At 67.7% G+C, this 16,597-nt stretch overlaps 1 protein-coding gene across 1 annotated transcript; it reads right to left on the reverse strand.

The window, feature by feature from the left end:
- Positions 1–2,771: 2,771 nt before the first annotated feature.
- Positions 2,772–14,731, reverse strand: PPRC1 (PPARG related coactivator 1). Its single transcript, XM_040564048.1, is given in 18 exon segments — positions 2,772–3,111; positions 3,373–3,524; positions 3,661–3,782; positions 3,990–4,053; positions 4,213–4,392; positions 5,860–6,640; positions 6,833–6,900; positions 7,272–7,332; positions 7,653–7,706; positions 8,092–8,659; positions 8,661–10,682; positions 10,820–10,936; positions 11,215–11,367; positions 11,498–11,641; positions 14,341–14,511; positions 14,514–14,588; positions 14,590–14,627; positions 14,677–14,731. Coding segments are annotated over 18 exon segments (4,929 nt in total). The 3' UTR covers positions 2,772–3,007.
- Between the last annotated feature and the right edge of the window lie 1,866 nt (positions 14,732–16,597).

The following is a 16,597-nucleotide window of genomic DNA, read 5'->3' on the forward strand; positions in this document are numbered from 1 at the left end:
CGAAGGTGGTTTGAAGGAGGTGCTGCTCCCACCCCAGGCTTCCAGCTTTCTGCTGGTCGCTGTGGAGAAGAAATAATTTCCCTCTTGATTTGCTTCTGAAGGTACTGAGGCTTTCCTTCTTCCTAAGCACTAGAGACCAGCTCTGGACCTCGTGTGTTGGTGCTCCCAGCATCACCCTTCCAGAGGTCTGCTCACACACGAGGCTTAGCGCTGTTGCCAGTTTAGGGTCAGGAGGGAATTTTCCTGGACTGATAAAAAAAAAAAACACAATGGTGGTTACATTTTCGTGTATGTTTTGGTTGTTTGTTTGAATATTTCCCCAAGTTCAGGTCTATTTTCTAGATCCCATGCCATTTTCTTGCACAAACTCCCTGCCTTCACCAGGCTGCAGACCTGATGGTCCCTTACTCCCTCCTGCTTGCTTCCTCAGACCTGTTACAGCTGCAGCTTTTGCATTACGAAGAGTCAGGAAGCATTTGCAGCGCCTGGTTTGTGGGGTGACCGGAGCAGGCGTTTAGTTTAGAGGCACCTACAAAACATTCATCACATCTTTACCCACAACTGCAGGACACGATTACGGGGTGGCCCTGGAGGACTGTCCCAGCGTGAACACAAGGATGAGCCGTGCCTGCAAAAGCAGCTGTAGGGAGGGAACACGGGAATTTACCAACCTCTCAGCTGCACAAGCACAGCTTTAAAGCACACACAAACCCCAGCTGGCCACCGGGGCCAGGTGGGGATTTGGGGTGAGGGGTGTAGGAGAGCAAAGAAGGCATCGGAGCCTTAGAGTGGAGGATACCCAGCGTGTGGGAGAGGAACCAGCACCCGTCCTGGCTCTCGGGGGCTCCTCTGAGCCCGCGCTTCCAGCATCCCAGCACCAGCCGTCCCTCTGGATGGCCTCCTGGAGCTGGGGCAGTGCTCCGTGAAGCTCCTGCTGGAGGGATCCGAGGCTAAGTGGGCAAAGCCACTGGGCAGCACCAGCCCTTGCTTTAGGCTGAGCTCTCAGCCGAGCGGTCAGCCCAAATCTTGAGGGCTGGGAGTGTTGCACGGCCAGCTCTGTGCCTGTCAGCTTTTGGGAGGTGCATGCTGAGCGTCCTAAGTCGGGGGGCTGGAAAGCTCATCCACCCCGTGGCGATGCAGGCGCTTGGCCCCAAGGCCCCAGAATAACCTTTCCTGTGGGTAAGGGGCTCTACTGATGCTGGGGGGATGCTCAGCAGGACCAAGGGCTGTGCACCCTCCGGCCCCAAGCAGAGGCTGTGTAAGGAGAGAGCTGCACCAGGCTCTCCTGCAGGCCCTCTGCGTTTTGCGCACGGAACCCAAACCAGCTGATACAAAGGGAAAAAAAGAATTTTTTTAAAAAAATCCCTGTGTCCACGCAACAGCTCAGCAGAAATACTCGTGGTCCGTGAGACCAAAGGCTCCAGCGAGACCCCAGTTCTCTGCCTCCTCTTTGCAACAGAGCCTTTGGCAGCAGCTGGGCGGCAGGAAAACACCTTTCTGCAGCCCTCACAGCCTCCCCACCAGACCTTAAATCAATAACCCCAGAACACAGGGCCAGGTTACTGCGAACGGAAACCATTAAACTGCAACGCAGGGGGATAAAGCCAGCCTCCAGCGCTTGAAAGATTTATAGGGCACGACGGCCGGGTGTTAATTCTTTTGGCAACACAAACGCTTTCACACCCCCTGCCTCCCCTCACCCGCAGCAGAGCAGAGGGGACTGCGGCCAACCCAGCGGCACGGGCACGCAGGGTGACACCGCGCTTGTGGGGCTGCCCCACAGCTTCACCAGGGCAATGGGGCCCAATTCTGTCCCGGCCCCAGCACACAGGGGTCTGCCACGAGCATCCAGCTGTGCCTACAGAGACTCTGACCCACGGGGGTGCAAAGGATCAACCAATGGCTCTGGAAAGCTGCATTACGAACAGCCCCCCTGCCCAGCCCGGGGCATGCAGCCGCCTCCTCGGACCCTCCCTTGTGCAAAGTCCAGGGCTGGGCAGGATGGGACAGGGGGGAGCTGGCCCCAGGGCCTCACCCCACAGGCAGCCTGAACACACCCCACATACCTGGGGCACCGAAGAGAATCCCCATCTGGTGCTGAGCCACGGAGCGGCACAAGCCGCCCAGCGTGCAGAGAGGAGCAAGGGCATGCCCCTCCACAACTGCTGCCCACCCCAGCCTTTGATGGCTGAGCATGAATCCAAGCAGGAGCACCAGCACCCCTGTCCCACCACCCACCCCGCATCACGCCCCGGGTTTGTCAGCGGGCCAACAGCAGGGGACAGAGGAGGACATCGCTGTCCTTGCACACACGGCCCCCAGCGCCGCTGCCGCAGAGGGCTGCAGCCCCCCGTACCCCATCCTGCGGCAGGGAGCGGCCCGTGGATGGGGATCCAGCACTGCCCCTGCGTGGCCACCACGGGAGGTGCATGTGGCCCCAAAACCTGTCCAGGGACGGAGACCCAGCTCCGGCAGAGCCCTGAAAACCGTGGCTGTGTCCTGGAAGAGGCGTTCAACCCCCGTGCCGAGCCACGTTTAGGGGCTGAGACAGGCACTTCAGTGGCTCGGTGACCCCGATCCTGCCCCACTTTCCCCAAACACCTCAAACCCAAGGAGCACGAGGTGCCCAGCCGGCATCTGCACGCCCTCCCCTATCCCATTCTGCTGCTCCCTGAGGCCAGACCAAACACAGAGCCCCCCCGTGGCAGCCACACTGCCCTGGGACCCCTGAGCACACGCGTGGCCCTGCGAAGGAGGAGACGAGGCAGCGCTGGTGTTTGGGCATCCACATTTATTATATGGCCGGGGCAAGCCAGGGGCTGCCACCCGCCTGGGCCCCTCCGATCGAATGGAAACGACCCGTCCTCCTTAAATATTGATTATAAAACAAATTTTTTTCCTTTTTCTTTTTCTTAAAAACCTCATCTCTCTCTCTCTCTCTCCATACTTTTTTTGTCTTTTGTTTTTGAGTACAAAAGCGGGGGCGGGCGCTCCGCCGTGCCTGCCGCTACCTCCGGAGGCTGCGCTGTGCCTGCCGCAGCAGCGTGTCGAAGTCCAGGGAGTCGAATTTGCTCTTGACGGGGGCCGGGTCAAAATCCTCCCGGTTTGAGTCTGGAAGACATGGGGAGAACCTGCCCTGAGCCACGGGGATGGCGGCACGGTTCTGGCCATCAAAGCAGCAGCTCCTCCCCACCTCGCTTCGCGTGCCGACATCCAAACCCAGAGCTGGGCTGGCAGGGGGAGGACAGAGCCTGGCCTCCATCGCAGGAGGGACACAGAGCTGGGAGCCCCACCACCCGCACCCCCTCGCCCTGCACACGCGAGAAGGAGAGGATCCAGGCTGCTCCCGACTCGGGGAGCTGCACAACTCACCCAGGTCGGCGTAGTTCCTCCTGCAGAACTGCCGGCGGCCGCCGAAGCACAGGTCGAAGGGCTGCTCGTCCGGGCGCCGCAGCTTGTGCCCGCTCTCGATGGCGGCGAAGGCTTCCTCGGCGTAGCGGTACGTGACGAAGCCGTAGTTGTCCCTGGAAGGGCAGGGAGGAGATGAGCCACGGCACGGCTGCGTCCCCCCCTCGCTCTGCACCGTCCTCCTGAGGAACCGGAGGAGGGCAGGAGGAGCCGACCCCGGGAAGGGGCTGCCCGCGGCCCCGCAGCTCTCACCCCTCGGAGCGGAAGTGCAGGGTGCACTCCTCGATGTCCCCGAACACCGAGAAGCGGTGCCGCAGCTCCGACCGCGTCATCCTGCTGGGGATCTTGCCGATGAACACGACTCGCCGCTCCTCCTGCGGGCAGGGAGCGCCGTCCCGTGAGCTGGGACCTGGGGGGGACCCTGGCCAGCCAGGCTCGAGGGCTCGGCGCCTCCAAGCCCCGCAGGTAAGCGGGTTCTCTAGGATCTCTCGCAGAGCACCCCCCTGCATCGCCACCCGCCCCCCCACGCCCTGGCCAGAGCCTCCCCGCAGCGCTGCCTGCGTACCCGCGACCCCACTCACTATTGCACGTTCCTTCTGGAGGATCCTCTGCCTTTGGTAGTGGTCCTGTGCGTCGTAACTGTATCTGGCAAGGCAGAAACCGGACACGTGAGCTACAGAGGGTCACAGAAGGTGCTGGAAGAGAGCGATCCCAGGACCAGGACAAAGGGGAGATGCTCGAGGAGTGGGTCCACGCCTGCCTGGGACACATGGGCTTACGTCCCCGCAGGGTGGCTGTGCTTACCGTCTCCGCCTGTTACTCCTCCTGCGGGGAGAGGGGGACCGGGACCGGGACTGTCTGCGGGACGGGGACCTGGATGAGTAGGAGGAGGAGGAAGAGGAGGACGAGGACCTGTCCCGGGACCTGCCGCACGACCCACAGCTGGAGCGGGAGGAGGAGCTGTGGGAACATCTTGAGCGGTACCTGGAGGAAGGAGAGAGCGAGCTCAGCACCGAGCCCTCCCTGTGCCCAGCACCAGGAGGTTCTGGGAAGAAAGAGACCTCCATCCTCCCCAGAGCACCCAGCACGCCACACATCCAGCACCCACCAGCATCCCCAGGGTGAGCTGGGCTATGGAAATGCCTGCCCAAGTTTGCCAGGGGATGCCAAGGCACTGCAGAGACATTGCTCGGCACGGCTCCAAACCCTGCAGCCTAAAGGGAGCAGCCTCTCACCAGGCACAGCCTTCAAAGAGCAAGAAATGGGCGCTGGGGAACCATGCAGCATGGCCACCGCCCCGCAAGGACCCACAGGGACCACGGCTGCTGTACCCAGCCCCACGTAGTGCACAATGATGCCGGTGCCGTTGCATCCACATTGTGCTCAACGGCCGTGCTGCTGGAGACCCTGAGTGCCTCCGACTGCACCAAGGGCTGGGGCATCCACCAGGAGAGCTGAGCTGAGCTTCAGTGCCCACAGCCCCCTGCAGCAAAGCCACGGGGCAGCGACTGAAACCCCTCCAGGGTCAAGCCGTGCAGCCCCCCGCCAGCAGCAGGGTCCCCCTCTGAACGTGCTGCCCGCAGCCGGTCCCTGCCATTGACAAACCCAAGCCCCGAGTACGAGGTGTGCTGCCTGGCACTGCCACATATGCTCCAGGGGGACAGCGGGTCAGGATGGCACCGTCCACGGGGACATTTCTGAGCACGGGGCCAGCTGCGTTTGCTGGGAAGCCAAGCCCAGCACGGCAAGTCCCCAGGCTGCATCCTCCTGGGGTACAGCACTGTGTGCCTCTCCTGATCTGCTCCAGCCTCCACACCTACTGGCCATGCACAGAGGAGCCCTGCTTGGACAAGACCTTCAGGCCCAGCGACCTGGGACGTCTCCGAAACTGGCTGAACACCCACGGGAGCGTGGGTGAGGGAGCTCTCACCAGCTCCAGCACCTCCCAGCCCAGCTGGGCCAGGCTGCAGGGGGACATCGCCCAGATGCACGAGGACCCCCAAAAGAAAGGGGGCCACCTCGATAAGGAGCGTGGGGCCACGCCAGGTGGCCTTCTCCTCTGCTTGCCTCCAGCAGCTCCTGCTGCCATCGTGGCTCACCTCACTCCTCCGCCCAGGGCTGTGCCAGCCCCATGGCACAAACGCCAACGCCTGCACTAATAATCCACAGAAAGCTGCCAAAAGCCAAGGCGCAGCTGAGGGCTCAGACTCGAGCGAGCACTTTGTGGTGCTCCAGGAGGGGTGAGGAGCCCTGCCCAGGGGTGAGGCTCAGCCAGATGCCAGTGTCACAGCAGCTCCCCCAGGCTGTGCTGCTCACCTGGCATCCCCTCAGCGGGACCACACGGAAACCAAGGTCCTCGAACGGGTGTACAGAGACGTCTGGGCAACTTCGCAAAAACACCAGCCACCGGGCAATGCCCAAAGAGCAAGCCCACACCGCTCCACCACTTACCTTCGCCACCGCTTGTGCGGTGGGGACAACGACCGTGACCGGGAGCGGGAGGATGAGGATGAGGATGAAGATGAGGACTCGCTAGCTCCGTCCGAACTGGAGCTGAAAGAGCGGCTGGCACGGCTGCGGCCAGCCCTCCAGCTGCCGGCAGAGGGGCTGGGCGAGTCCCGGGGTCTCCGGTAGCAGCGCAGGGACCTCTTGGCAGCAGCACGGCTGGGCTGGGCACTGGGGGGCCGCACCTCCTGGTCCCGGCAGGGGGACGCGGCTGGAGACAGGAGCACCGAGGTGGGGGGGCTGCTGCACCCGGCGGTGGCCTTGCTGGGGACGCTAGTCCGATAATCCAGGGGGGCTAGGCTGGCCGCCCCCGGGGGCTCCTGGCTGGGCCCCCCGGTGGTGGCGGGGGCCGCCTTGGGCTGGTCCAGCGTCCGTTTGGTTAAGGAGGAGATGGGTTTGATGGTGATGTCCCGGTGGTGCTTGACGTTCCAGCGGGAGCCGCTCTCGGTGGCGGGGGGCTGCGTGCCGGCGCTGCTGCTGCTGCTCTCCGGCCGCGCCGTGCCCGGGATGCAGTAGTCGTGGTCCCCCGAGCACACGTGGCTGGGGGTGGGCGCGGGGATCCTCCCCGGGAGCTTGCTCTGGGGCAGCGGCTTGGCTTTCGTGAGCTTGGCGGTCCTCTGGCTCCCCTCCTGCGGCGCGGAGACGGGTGACTTGGTCTTGGCCAGCAGCGAGACAGCGGGCAGCGGCTTCCAGAGCTGGTGGGGAGGCGTCGCCGGGGGGGTGAGCCCTGGGAGAGCATCAGAGAGCTTTCAGGAACAAGTCCGGGTGAAGCAGAGAGGGCAGCTTACTGCAACCCGCCTGGCTCGGCACCCCCACCCCAGCTCCCCTCCAGCCCTAGGGTCCCCTCCAGGCAGCCCCAGCCCCAGGACAGCCCCCGGCAGGGCACGGGCAGCTCCCCCGCCTCGCTCCTGGCCATCACCTGCCACGTTGGCCAGCTCCGAGGCCTGCAGGCCATCCGGGGGCTTCCTCTCCAGCTGCGTCTCGGACCTGAGAAGGGGAAGGGAGCTTTGTCACCAGCAGCCACCAAAGCCCACCCGCAGTCCCCAAGCCTGGGGCTCACAGAAACTTTTGCATCGAGTTGCCTGGACAGGGGGCACACAGAGGATGCAAGAGCTGCACGGATGGAGCTTGCGCATCCCAGTTTCCCTATATTTACTTTTTATGCTCAGCACCAGCTGTGCCCCCAGCCCAGCGAGGAGCCACAGCTCAGCCTTCCTGACGGGAGAGCCCATGGATGCAGCCCAGGACCGTGCCGGAACCGAGCAGCCCAGGGCTGACGGCAGGGCTCAGCCCCTTGAGCTGCCCCGGGACCCCTGTGCAGGCTCGGTGCTGGGGCATGCAGACATCTCCGTACTCACCCGGTGCTCCCCGCCGGCCGCCTGTCCTCGGGGGGCTGCGCAGGAGCCTCCTCCTTCTTGGCTGAAAGAGAGCGGGGGGTGAGAGCGGGGCTGGAGGGCAGGGGACAGACCCTGCAGGTGGGGGCACAGCACGGAGAGGTTTCACATCCCAGCCCAGCTCCCTGCGGAGCTTTTCCCTTCTTCTTCCCCCCAGTTTCTTCCCACCCCCTTGGCCACCCCAGAGACCTCCGGCCGCTGTCACAAGGCAGGAAGGAGACGGAGGCAGACACACCCCAGGACAAGGCACCCACGCGTGGCGTCACCAGCCCGGGCACCCCAAGAGCGCAGGCAGCCCGGGGACACAGAGGGGACCCTGCAGGGGACGGCGTGCCGCATCCGCACCTTCAGACTTCTCGAACTGCTCCAGCAGGCTGGACAGGTCAGTGGCTTCGATCCCTGGGCCAGGAGAGAGAGCACAAGTCAGGTGTGCCACCACGCTCCCGGCGCCGTCCTTCCCCGGCAAGCTTCGGGCAGGAGCAGCGGCCCCAGAGCCAGCAGCAGCTCTGCCCTGCGCCTCCCGCAGCGGGGACAGGAGCACCCGGCTCCGCAGCCCCGGGAGGGACCAGTTTGGGCACAGCAAGCCCAGACCGCAGGCAACGACTTGGAAGACGCTGCCAAACACGGCGGGGGCGAGCCCACGGGCACAACTTTGCCGCTCTCACCCCCCAAAACCACCAGGGAGCATCGGCCGGAACCGGTCCCGCTGCCCGCGGCTCCCCGCAGCGCCGCAGCCCGGCCGGTTTGGCGCTGCCCAGCCCGGCGCCCCGCCGCCCGCGCTCACCGATCTCGCTGATGAAGGCTCGCACGATGTCCTTGCTGCTGTCGCTGGGCTGCGCCGGGCTGACGAGCGGCTGGTGCCTCGAGAGCCGTGCGGCAGGCGGCTTGGGCGGCGGTGCCGCAGCCTGGGAGGGGGGCTTGTGGCCGGGCGGCTCCGCAGGGGTCTTCTCCGCAGCCCCCTTGGCCTCCTCCGTGGGGTGCGTGCCAGGGGACCCCGCAGCAGGGCCAGCAGCGGCCGACACCTCCGTAGGGCTCGGGGTGACAGCCGGGGGGGGCTTTGCTGGCTGGGGGGCTGCGGCAGGGGGCTCCTCTGACGGCTGGGCGGGAGCAGCCGCGTGCGGTGCCGGCGCCGCAGGAGGGACCCTGCCGGGCTGGGCAGCGGCAGCCGATGGAGCTGCCTGGGACTGGGCAGGGGCTGGAGCCGGGGGGGCCTTGGGGAGGGGGCTCTCCCCCGCCAGCCGTGCCTGCCTCCTGGGGTCCGACACCCTGCTGGCAGCCGGCCTGGGCTGCCCGCCCGCAGCCCCCGTCTCGGCGCCCGGGGGGGGCTGCGCGGGGAAGGCCGGCGGCTCCGGGCAGCTGGGTTGTGGGGGCCACGGGAGGCTGCCCGTGCAGGAGGGCCGTGCCGGGGGGGCCAGCAGCCGGGAAAGCGGTGGGTGCAGCGCCCTGCAGCGTGGCTCCAGGGTCCCCGTATGCCAGGGGAGGCACTGGAGGCGGTATGGGGATACCTGGCCAGTAGGATGGGGGGGCCCAGCCCACCGGGGGGCCGTAGGGGCCAAAAGGTGGCGGGGGCGGCAGTGCCGGCGGGGGCCAGGCCATCGGTGGAGGCGGGATGCCAGGCACCACGTGGAAAGCGCCGGGGGCGCCGGCGCTGGGCGGCGGGGGCAAACCGTGGCAGCCCACGGGCTGCGGGCCGAAGCAGGGCCAGGAAGGCACTGGTGGATAAAGGGCGTAAGCGCCCGCAGAGGCTGGCGGCATCCCAGGGGGGGGCGCCCCGGCAGCTGGGGGCACGGGGGGCGCGACGAAAGGCATCGGCGTGGCTGGAGGCAGCGGGGCCGAAGCCGGTGCCGGCGGTGCTGAGGCTGGAGGCAGCGGGGCCGAGGCCGGTGCCGGAGCAGCGGGAGGTTTGCTGGCAGGAGGAGGCACAGCGAGGGGGCTGGCGGGTTTCTCCGGGCTCTTCTGAGCACCGGCGGTATCGGCGGCCGGGCGCGCGGGGGACACCAGGCAGGGGATGTCCGCCAGCTCCGTCGGAGGCTCGGGGACGCTGGGCCACTTGCTGGCCGCCTGCTTCTCGCCCTCCTTCTTGCCGCCCGGGCTGGGCTGGCGGTGCAGCATGCGCATGCGGTACTCCCGCAGGCTCAGTGCCTTGGGCTTGGCTTCTTTGGGCAGGCTCTCGCTCGGCTCTGCCGCCGGCAGGCTCTGGGGGGGCTCCGTCCCCGTGCCCTGCTCCGGCAGCGGAGAGGCAGCCTCCGCCACCTCGCCGCCTGGCTGCACCGTCCCCTTGCCCTCATCCCGGTCCTCCGGGCTGGGCTGCGGCACCGCTTGTGGCTCCTCCGAAATCTTCTCCAAAGGCTCCACGGTTTCACCCTTCTCCGGCTCCACGCTCGCCGTTTCTGGCTGTGGCTCCTTCTGTGGCTCCGGGTGCTCCTTCTTGGGCAGGGAGGCCCCCGCCGTGCCCCGGGGCCGGCCGCGCGGCCGCGGCGCCCGCTCGGCGCGCAGCTCCATCTGGCCCTCCTTCTTGGCTCGCTCCAGCTGCCGCGCCAGGAAGTCCGAGACCTGCGGGGAGGGACGCGCCGCCCGCCGCGGCCGCCCCGAGCGCAGCCGGTGGGCTACGCAGTCCCTGCCCGGCCGGGGCTCCTCGCTCGGCCCTTCCTCCGCTTTCTTTTTCCGACTCTTCCTCGCTCTCTCGCGTCCGCGCCCCTTCTCGCAGCCCTCGCGCTTGCCACCCACCCCCACGGCCTCCGCTGGGGACTTGCTCTCCGGGGCACGGTAGGAGGGCTCCTGCCTGGGCTCTCTCTCCTCCTTCACCCCGTTTTCCTGCGCTGGATCTCCCGGCAGCTCCTCTCGATGCTCCGGGATCGACTCCCCGGTGTCCCCTGCGCCCAGCAGCTGGGGCTCCAGGCCGGGGAAGCTGGGGGCCAGGGGCTGCAGCACCACGGGGATCTCCACGCTCTCCCCCTCGCCAGGCACGATTTCCAGCAGGACGGGACCGCTCAGGAGCTCCTTGGCCACGGGCTCGGTCTCGGGGTCCAGGCAGACGGTGAAGGTGGGCAGGCAGTAGGGGTGCATGGATTTCACCAGCTCGCTCAGGGACACGTCGCCCGTGTTGATGATGCAGGGGTCCTCGTGCTCCTCCGGCATCACCTCGGCCCCGCTCACGCAGAACTCCGCGGCCTCCGTGCTGCTGTCCAGCTCCGGGCTGGAGGCAGCCTCCTCCTCCTCCTCCTCCCCGTCGCTGCGCTGCGGCAGGGGCTGCTCGCGGGCCCGCAGCCGGCCCTGCTTCCTCTCCACCCTCGGGGTGCTGCAGGTTTGCTTCTTCGGCGCCGCCGGCTCCTCCAGGCCGTGAGCCACGCGCTCCCACGGCAGCTCCACGTCGGGCTGGGGAGGGGAACCAGAGCTCGCATCAGCTCCCACCGCGTGGGGGAGAGCAGAGGGGCTGTGGCAGAGCCGTTTCCTCGTGCTCTGCTCCCAGCTGTGCTACGGGCACGGCCACCTCCAGCTTCCCCCCCGCTCACCTTGCCAGACAAGGACACGCTGCCGCTGCGGCTCGGAGGCCGGAGCCCCTTGGGCTGCTCCAGGGCAGGGCTCTCGCACTCGAGGGCCGGCCGGGACAAGCTGAGAAACTTCTGAAACTGAGAGATGGACGGGGGATGAGGCACGGAGCTCCCCTGCGATTCCCACCTCAGCCCCTGGCTGGCCACGCAGACGGACACCCCGCTCCCCCGAGCCTCCCGCGCGTCTCCTGCCCTACGCCAGAGCCTACACCAAAAAGGCTCAGCTCTTGTCCTCGCCACGGCCAGGCGGCAGCGGGGACCAGCAGCCCACCTCCCCATGCCAGGACCCGGCAGAGCCCTCCCTCACTGGGTACTTCCCACATATTTTGGGGTCGGGGCGAGGCCCCGCCGCTCACCGAGGGATTCTCCCGCTCCCGAGGCGAGGTGAGCAGCTCCGCGTCCATGATGGTGTCGAAGGGGGACAGGGTCTCGTCGTCCGTGCTGTCCAGGATCTCCGTGATGGCCGTCAGCAGGGACAGCTCGTTCTGCGCGTCCAGGCAGGCCTTGCTCTGCTGAAGGGGCAAGGCGCCACCTCAGAGGGCATCGGGGCACGGCCGCGGCGAAGCGACCGCCCCAAACGGGCCGCAGCGGTGGCCCTAAGCAGCCCAAGGCCGCCCCGCCCCGCGTGCAGGGACCCACCTCGCTCAGGGAGAGGTCCTCGATGATGGAGATGACGGAGGAGTCGAGGTAGTTCTGCATCGTCCCCAGGATCTCCTCGGCCTCCAGGATGGTTTCTGCGTCCAGCGACGTCAAGTTCAGGTCGTCCTCATCGAAGGAGAAGCACTGTGAGAGCGAGGCGAGCCAGGTCACACCACCACCAGCGCCCACGGTGATCTCCAGCAGACGCTGCCCGTGTCTCCATCCAGGACCTCCAGCAGGTTCGTGCTCTGCAAGCAGCACCCGAACCCACCGCAGCACCCCAAAACGGGCAAAGGGGGGGCAGGCAGGGAGCCGGGCAGGCTGCAGGTCACAAGGAGCCTTCCTCCCTCGCTTTCTGGGCAGGTCTGCCCACCGCACGAAGCCCCCCAGCACCGTGCCGGTTCCAGCCCCCGATCCTAAGACCCTTTGGGGTACCAGAGGGGCCACCACACACTGCCCTCTGATGCCCAGCGCTCTCGGGAAGTTTCGGGGCAGGTGAAGAGGAACGAGGCAAAGCGATCCCCGGGTTCCACGCACCTCTCGTGCCCGAAAGGCAGAGGAGAGGCAGCCTGTCCCCCACACCCCACGGACCTCCCGACTACGGCTCCGGCGCTTCGGATAAGCCCCAAACATCACAAAACTCACACAAATGTGCAGGGCTCAGCAGCAGGGATCAGCGGCCGTCAGCGCCAGGGCCGGAACCCATCTCTGCGACACGCCGCAGGCGGACGCAGCCTGTGCTGACGGCCGAGGACCAGAACCGCCTCCCTGCCACCCCTGCCCCAAGGTCCCAGCGCCCCGTCCCTCCCGGCCCCCCGCCCAGCTGCTGGGTGTCCCACTGAGGCCGGATCCTGCCCTCCGCCAGGTGCAGCGCAGCCGTGTCGCCGGCACGAGACAGGACCTGAATTCCCGTCTGCAGATGGGTTTGGGCAGAGATAACGCGGACGGGCGTGATAAGGGCACCAAGGACGGAGCCCTGGGAGAGCTGGGAGGGAGCCGCCAGCCAGCCGTCCTCCCCCGAAACGCAGCGGAGGGGCGAGCCCCAGGCCGGGGGAGCCCATCCCCATCTCATCCCCATCCCCACGGCTCAGCCCGTGCGCATCGGATGCAGCCCACCGGTGTTTCACCGCAGCCTGAGCGGGATGAAACACCCTGCCCAGCACACCTGCGACCCCTCTGAGACCCTCTCCTAACCCGGGCACAGCCCCCGGAGCAGGGCAGGCTGCGCGGTTGGGCTGCTCCACGGCCCCAGCCTCCTCCCTGTGCCGGAGGCGGCCCCAGCGCGGGCTGGAGGCGACCCCCAGCAAATCCCAGACAACCCTCACGGAACTGGGGTGGCTCCCGTGGAGCTGGGGGCTGCGGGGCTCGGGGGATGCAGCGTCACGGCCCTGCTGCCCTGCTCGTCCCGCCGCCGGCGGCGCCTAATGAGAGGCTTCCAGCCGCGGCCGGCGCTGGACGCGCGGCAGGGAAATGAAATCCTCCCACTCAAGCGGCCCCGTCCCGGGAGGGAGGGCATCTCCCGAGCCCTCCCCGACTCCTTTGACTCAGCACCTTGCGAGGAGTCCCACAGCTCTGAGTCACCGGCAGCCGCGTTCCCCCGGGACTCCCTTTGATCCACCTGGGGCCGGGCACCTCCTCCTGCCCCGGCCGCCGGAGCGTCGGGGCGGGGGCACGAAGCCGCCCAGCCCGCTCCCCGCCGGGACCCCGCCGCGTCCTCTGCGACGAGGAGGAGCCCCCGGGGGGCATTTGCTTTACGCTCGCAGGCGCCGGGGTCACGGGGATGTTCAAGGACGGGCACGAGCTCCGGGCACACCGTGGCACCGCGGGCGGACGTGGGGCGTCACCAGCGGGCACGCGGGGAGATGCCCACAGCCCCAAAAGGAGATTTGGGTACGCCGACGGGGCTCTTTACCTGCTGCTCTGCTACCCAAGCGCCCAAATCAAGGGCTCCACATCCGCGTGTCCATTCCAGCTCCTCGTCGGGGGGGGGGCAGAGGACACCCCACGGAACCACGCAAAGCCCACGGGCTGCCAGCAAGGACACGCGTGCCCAGCGTGCCGCGGCTACGCCCCGAGCAGGGGCTGCCTCCTCCCCGCGGCGCCGGGCGCCCAGGCGAGCTGCCAAGGCGGGGAGAGCCGCCCGGAGAGGGCGCGGGGCGGCCGGGGAGGATGCTCGGCGGATTCCTCGGCTGCTTGGGGGAAGCGTCACGCAGCGCCGTGCCGCTCGCCCCTAAAAACCTGCCCCGCACGCCTCGCCGAGGGAACGCGGCCGAGGGGGGGGGTGCGGGGCGGTGACAGGCGGGTGGCTTCCCCCAAAACGCTGGTATCCCGAAATGCTGGTACCCCATAATGAGGTCCCGAAAATCCTGGTACCCCAAAACGCTGGTATTCCATAAGCTGGTCCCAAAAACCCTGGTACCCCAAATCGTGACCCCCTAAAACCTTGGCACCCCCAAATCCTGGCACCCCAAATCCCACCCCCCTAAAACCCTGCCCCCCAAACCCGAAGCGGGACCCCAATGGGACCCCTTGTGGGGTCCCCCCCGCCCTCTCCTCAGCCCCCAGCGCCCCCCCCCAACCCCTCTTCCCCCCCCCCGGTGCCCGCCGGTCCCGGTGCCACCGCCCGGAGCCCGGGGCGCAGGACCCCGAGCCGAGCTCCCCGCACCCCAAAGAGGCACCACGGGGGGGGGGGGCAGCGCCCCGCGCCCCGTTCCCGGTGTGTGTGTGTGGGGGTAACCCGGGGCCGCCGGTACACGTGGTGGTGCCGCCGCCGCCACGGCGGGAGCCGCCCCGGCCTCCACGTGTCACGGCCGCCGCTCGCCGCTCCCTCAGCCGCCGCCTACCTGCAGGGGGCTGCCGGCGCGGAAGGGAGCCGGGCGAGGGGCGCCGCCGGGACCCGGCCCCCGCGGGACGGCCCCCGCCGAGCCCCCGCAGCTCCCGGTCCCGGCCCCGGCCGCGGCGGGCACCGCTCCGCCCCGCAGCGCCGCCATCTTGGCGCCTCCGCTCCCAACGCGGCGCCGCTGCCGGGCGCGCCACGTGATCGCCGCCCGCCCCGAACTACAGCTCCCGGCGGGCACCGCGCGGAAAAGCCCCCGCCCCGCGCGGCGCGCGCCGGGAGCGCACCCGTTCGCTGCCGGGTGAAATTTAACCGGGGAGTACAGCGGGATGAGGAGGCCCGCCCGCCCGGGGGGAGGCCATCTTGAGAGAGGGCGCGCGCTGAGGCTTCGCCGCCATCTTTACAGAGGGCGAAGGCGGGGGGGGGGGGGGGAGGGCGGCTCCATGCCGCGGCGCGCGGTGGGCGGGGCCTCGTGGCGTCACTGGCGGGAAGCGCCCAATCGGGGCGGGGCGGGCGCGCGTTTTCCCGCGGCGCCGGGTGCGCGGCGACACGTGGGTGCGGGGCGGGGGGACCCGGACCGGGACCGGGACCGGGACCCGGACCCGGACCCCTCCCCTCGCCCCCTGCCCTAGGGGGCTGTCCCCTTCTGCATCGCCCTGGTCTCGGTGCTTCTCCCCCCGCCATTGCCCCGTTGCCCGGTACAGGAGCACCGTGAAAATGCCTCCTGCACCGGTGGTTTGTGCTGGAGGGCACGGCACCCTACTGGGAGGAGGCCAGGACGTGTGCTCGTGGGTTTGTGGTTCGCCCTCGAGGGCTTGCACGCTGCCCCCTTCGTCCCCTGGCCCCTTTTGGGGGGTCCCGAGCGCTGTGTGGGAGCAGCACGCCTGCGCAGAAGGAAGGTGGCAGGTCTGCAGAGCGCTGCCTGGTCGTGGTTTGTCCTCCCCTGCCTGTAAACCTGAGTGGTCTTTTATCCAGCTATAAGGCCTGCATGCAGCTGAGGTGGGAAACGTGCACGTGCGGCGGACAAGAGGGAGTGAAAATGAAGTGGTGGGGGCAGGGCCCAGAGCTCCCGGAGCTGTCCTGCAGCCCCAGGGCACGGCTGTGGGGCAGGACTGAGAACCAAGCAATGGCTCCGTGTTTGGGCTTGCACAGCTCCCAGGAGACAGCACGGGGAGAGGTGCCTGGAGGCCTCGTGGGGTGGGAGAAAACCAAAGTCAGCTCCTTTGGCACAACTGCGGCCCAGCCCTGCTCAGCTGGAAGAGGTGCCGGCGTGCACGGCTCTTGGCCTGGCTCCATCTCGGTGCTCCCTGTTAATTGCAGAGTCCCTTTGGGTGCCGTCACCTCCTGTGGCCCTCCTACAGCTCCCAGGCAGCAGGGTTGTCTCGCGGGGTGCTCTCATGGGAGCACAAGCCCAGCCTGGGCGCGCTGGTAGGAGCTCTGCGGTGCTGGATTCCCACTGTGGGTAACGTGGGGATAATTGTCCCCGGCTTCTCCATCCATCCCTGTGGGCACAGACTTGCTCTGGCCAGATCTCAGGGGAATCGCAGGACAGAGCTGCTTCTGACAGCCCTGTGTGCCTGCTCCCGGGGCAGGGCCACAGCTGACACGCAGAGCCTCCTTCCTTCCGCCCCCGCCACGAGGGACTTTCATCTGCGACCGCTCGCCCTGCGTCACCTCCTGCCTCTCGCTGGCTGCTCCCCCCAGCAGCAAGCAGGCTCACTGCTCCCCTCCTCCTCCAGCGGACCTGCAGCACCTCCCAAGCCTCTCGCCACCACCTGTGTCCAGCCCAGATGCTAGCTGAGAGGCAGCCGGGCAGCTCGGCCAACCTGCAGGGCTGTGGACCCATGCGAGAGCACCCGTGGGGGTGCTGATTGTGAGAATGTGGCTTGTACCAGCCCCACATCTCTCCTCCTCCTGCTCTGAACCCTCGTCTCCCTCAGCGTGCTCTTGCAGGGTGCATCCAGGCCGTGCAGTGACCTGCCTCAGCACCTCATCCATGCACGTGGCAGGACCCTGAGGTCCCACGAGGCCGATCCCACACACAGTCAGCCCCGTATGGTGTGGGTCCTGCTTGTGGGACCGTATCCCTGCATGTGGGGTCCCTGGGGCATCGTCAGCAGGGACCTCCTTCCCCCAGCATGGCACAGTGCATGGGTGCTCTCTGGCACCAGGGCAGTGCCAGGGACTCCTGACGTTTGTCTTGCAAGGGAAAACAAACAGGCAGAGAGGAAAATGGACGTACTGCTTCCCAGCTCCACAGCTCC

Source organism: Cygnus olor, chromosome 7 (genome assembly GCF_009769625.2).
Source record: "Cygnus olor isolate bCygOlo1 chromosome 7, bCygOlo1.pri.v2, whole genome shotgun sequence".
NCBI lineage: Eukaryota > Metazoa > Chordata > Aves > Anseriformes > Anatidae > Cygnus > Cygnus olor.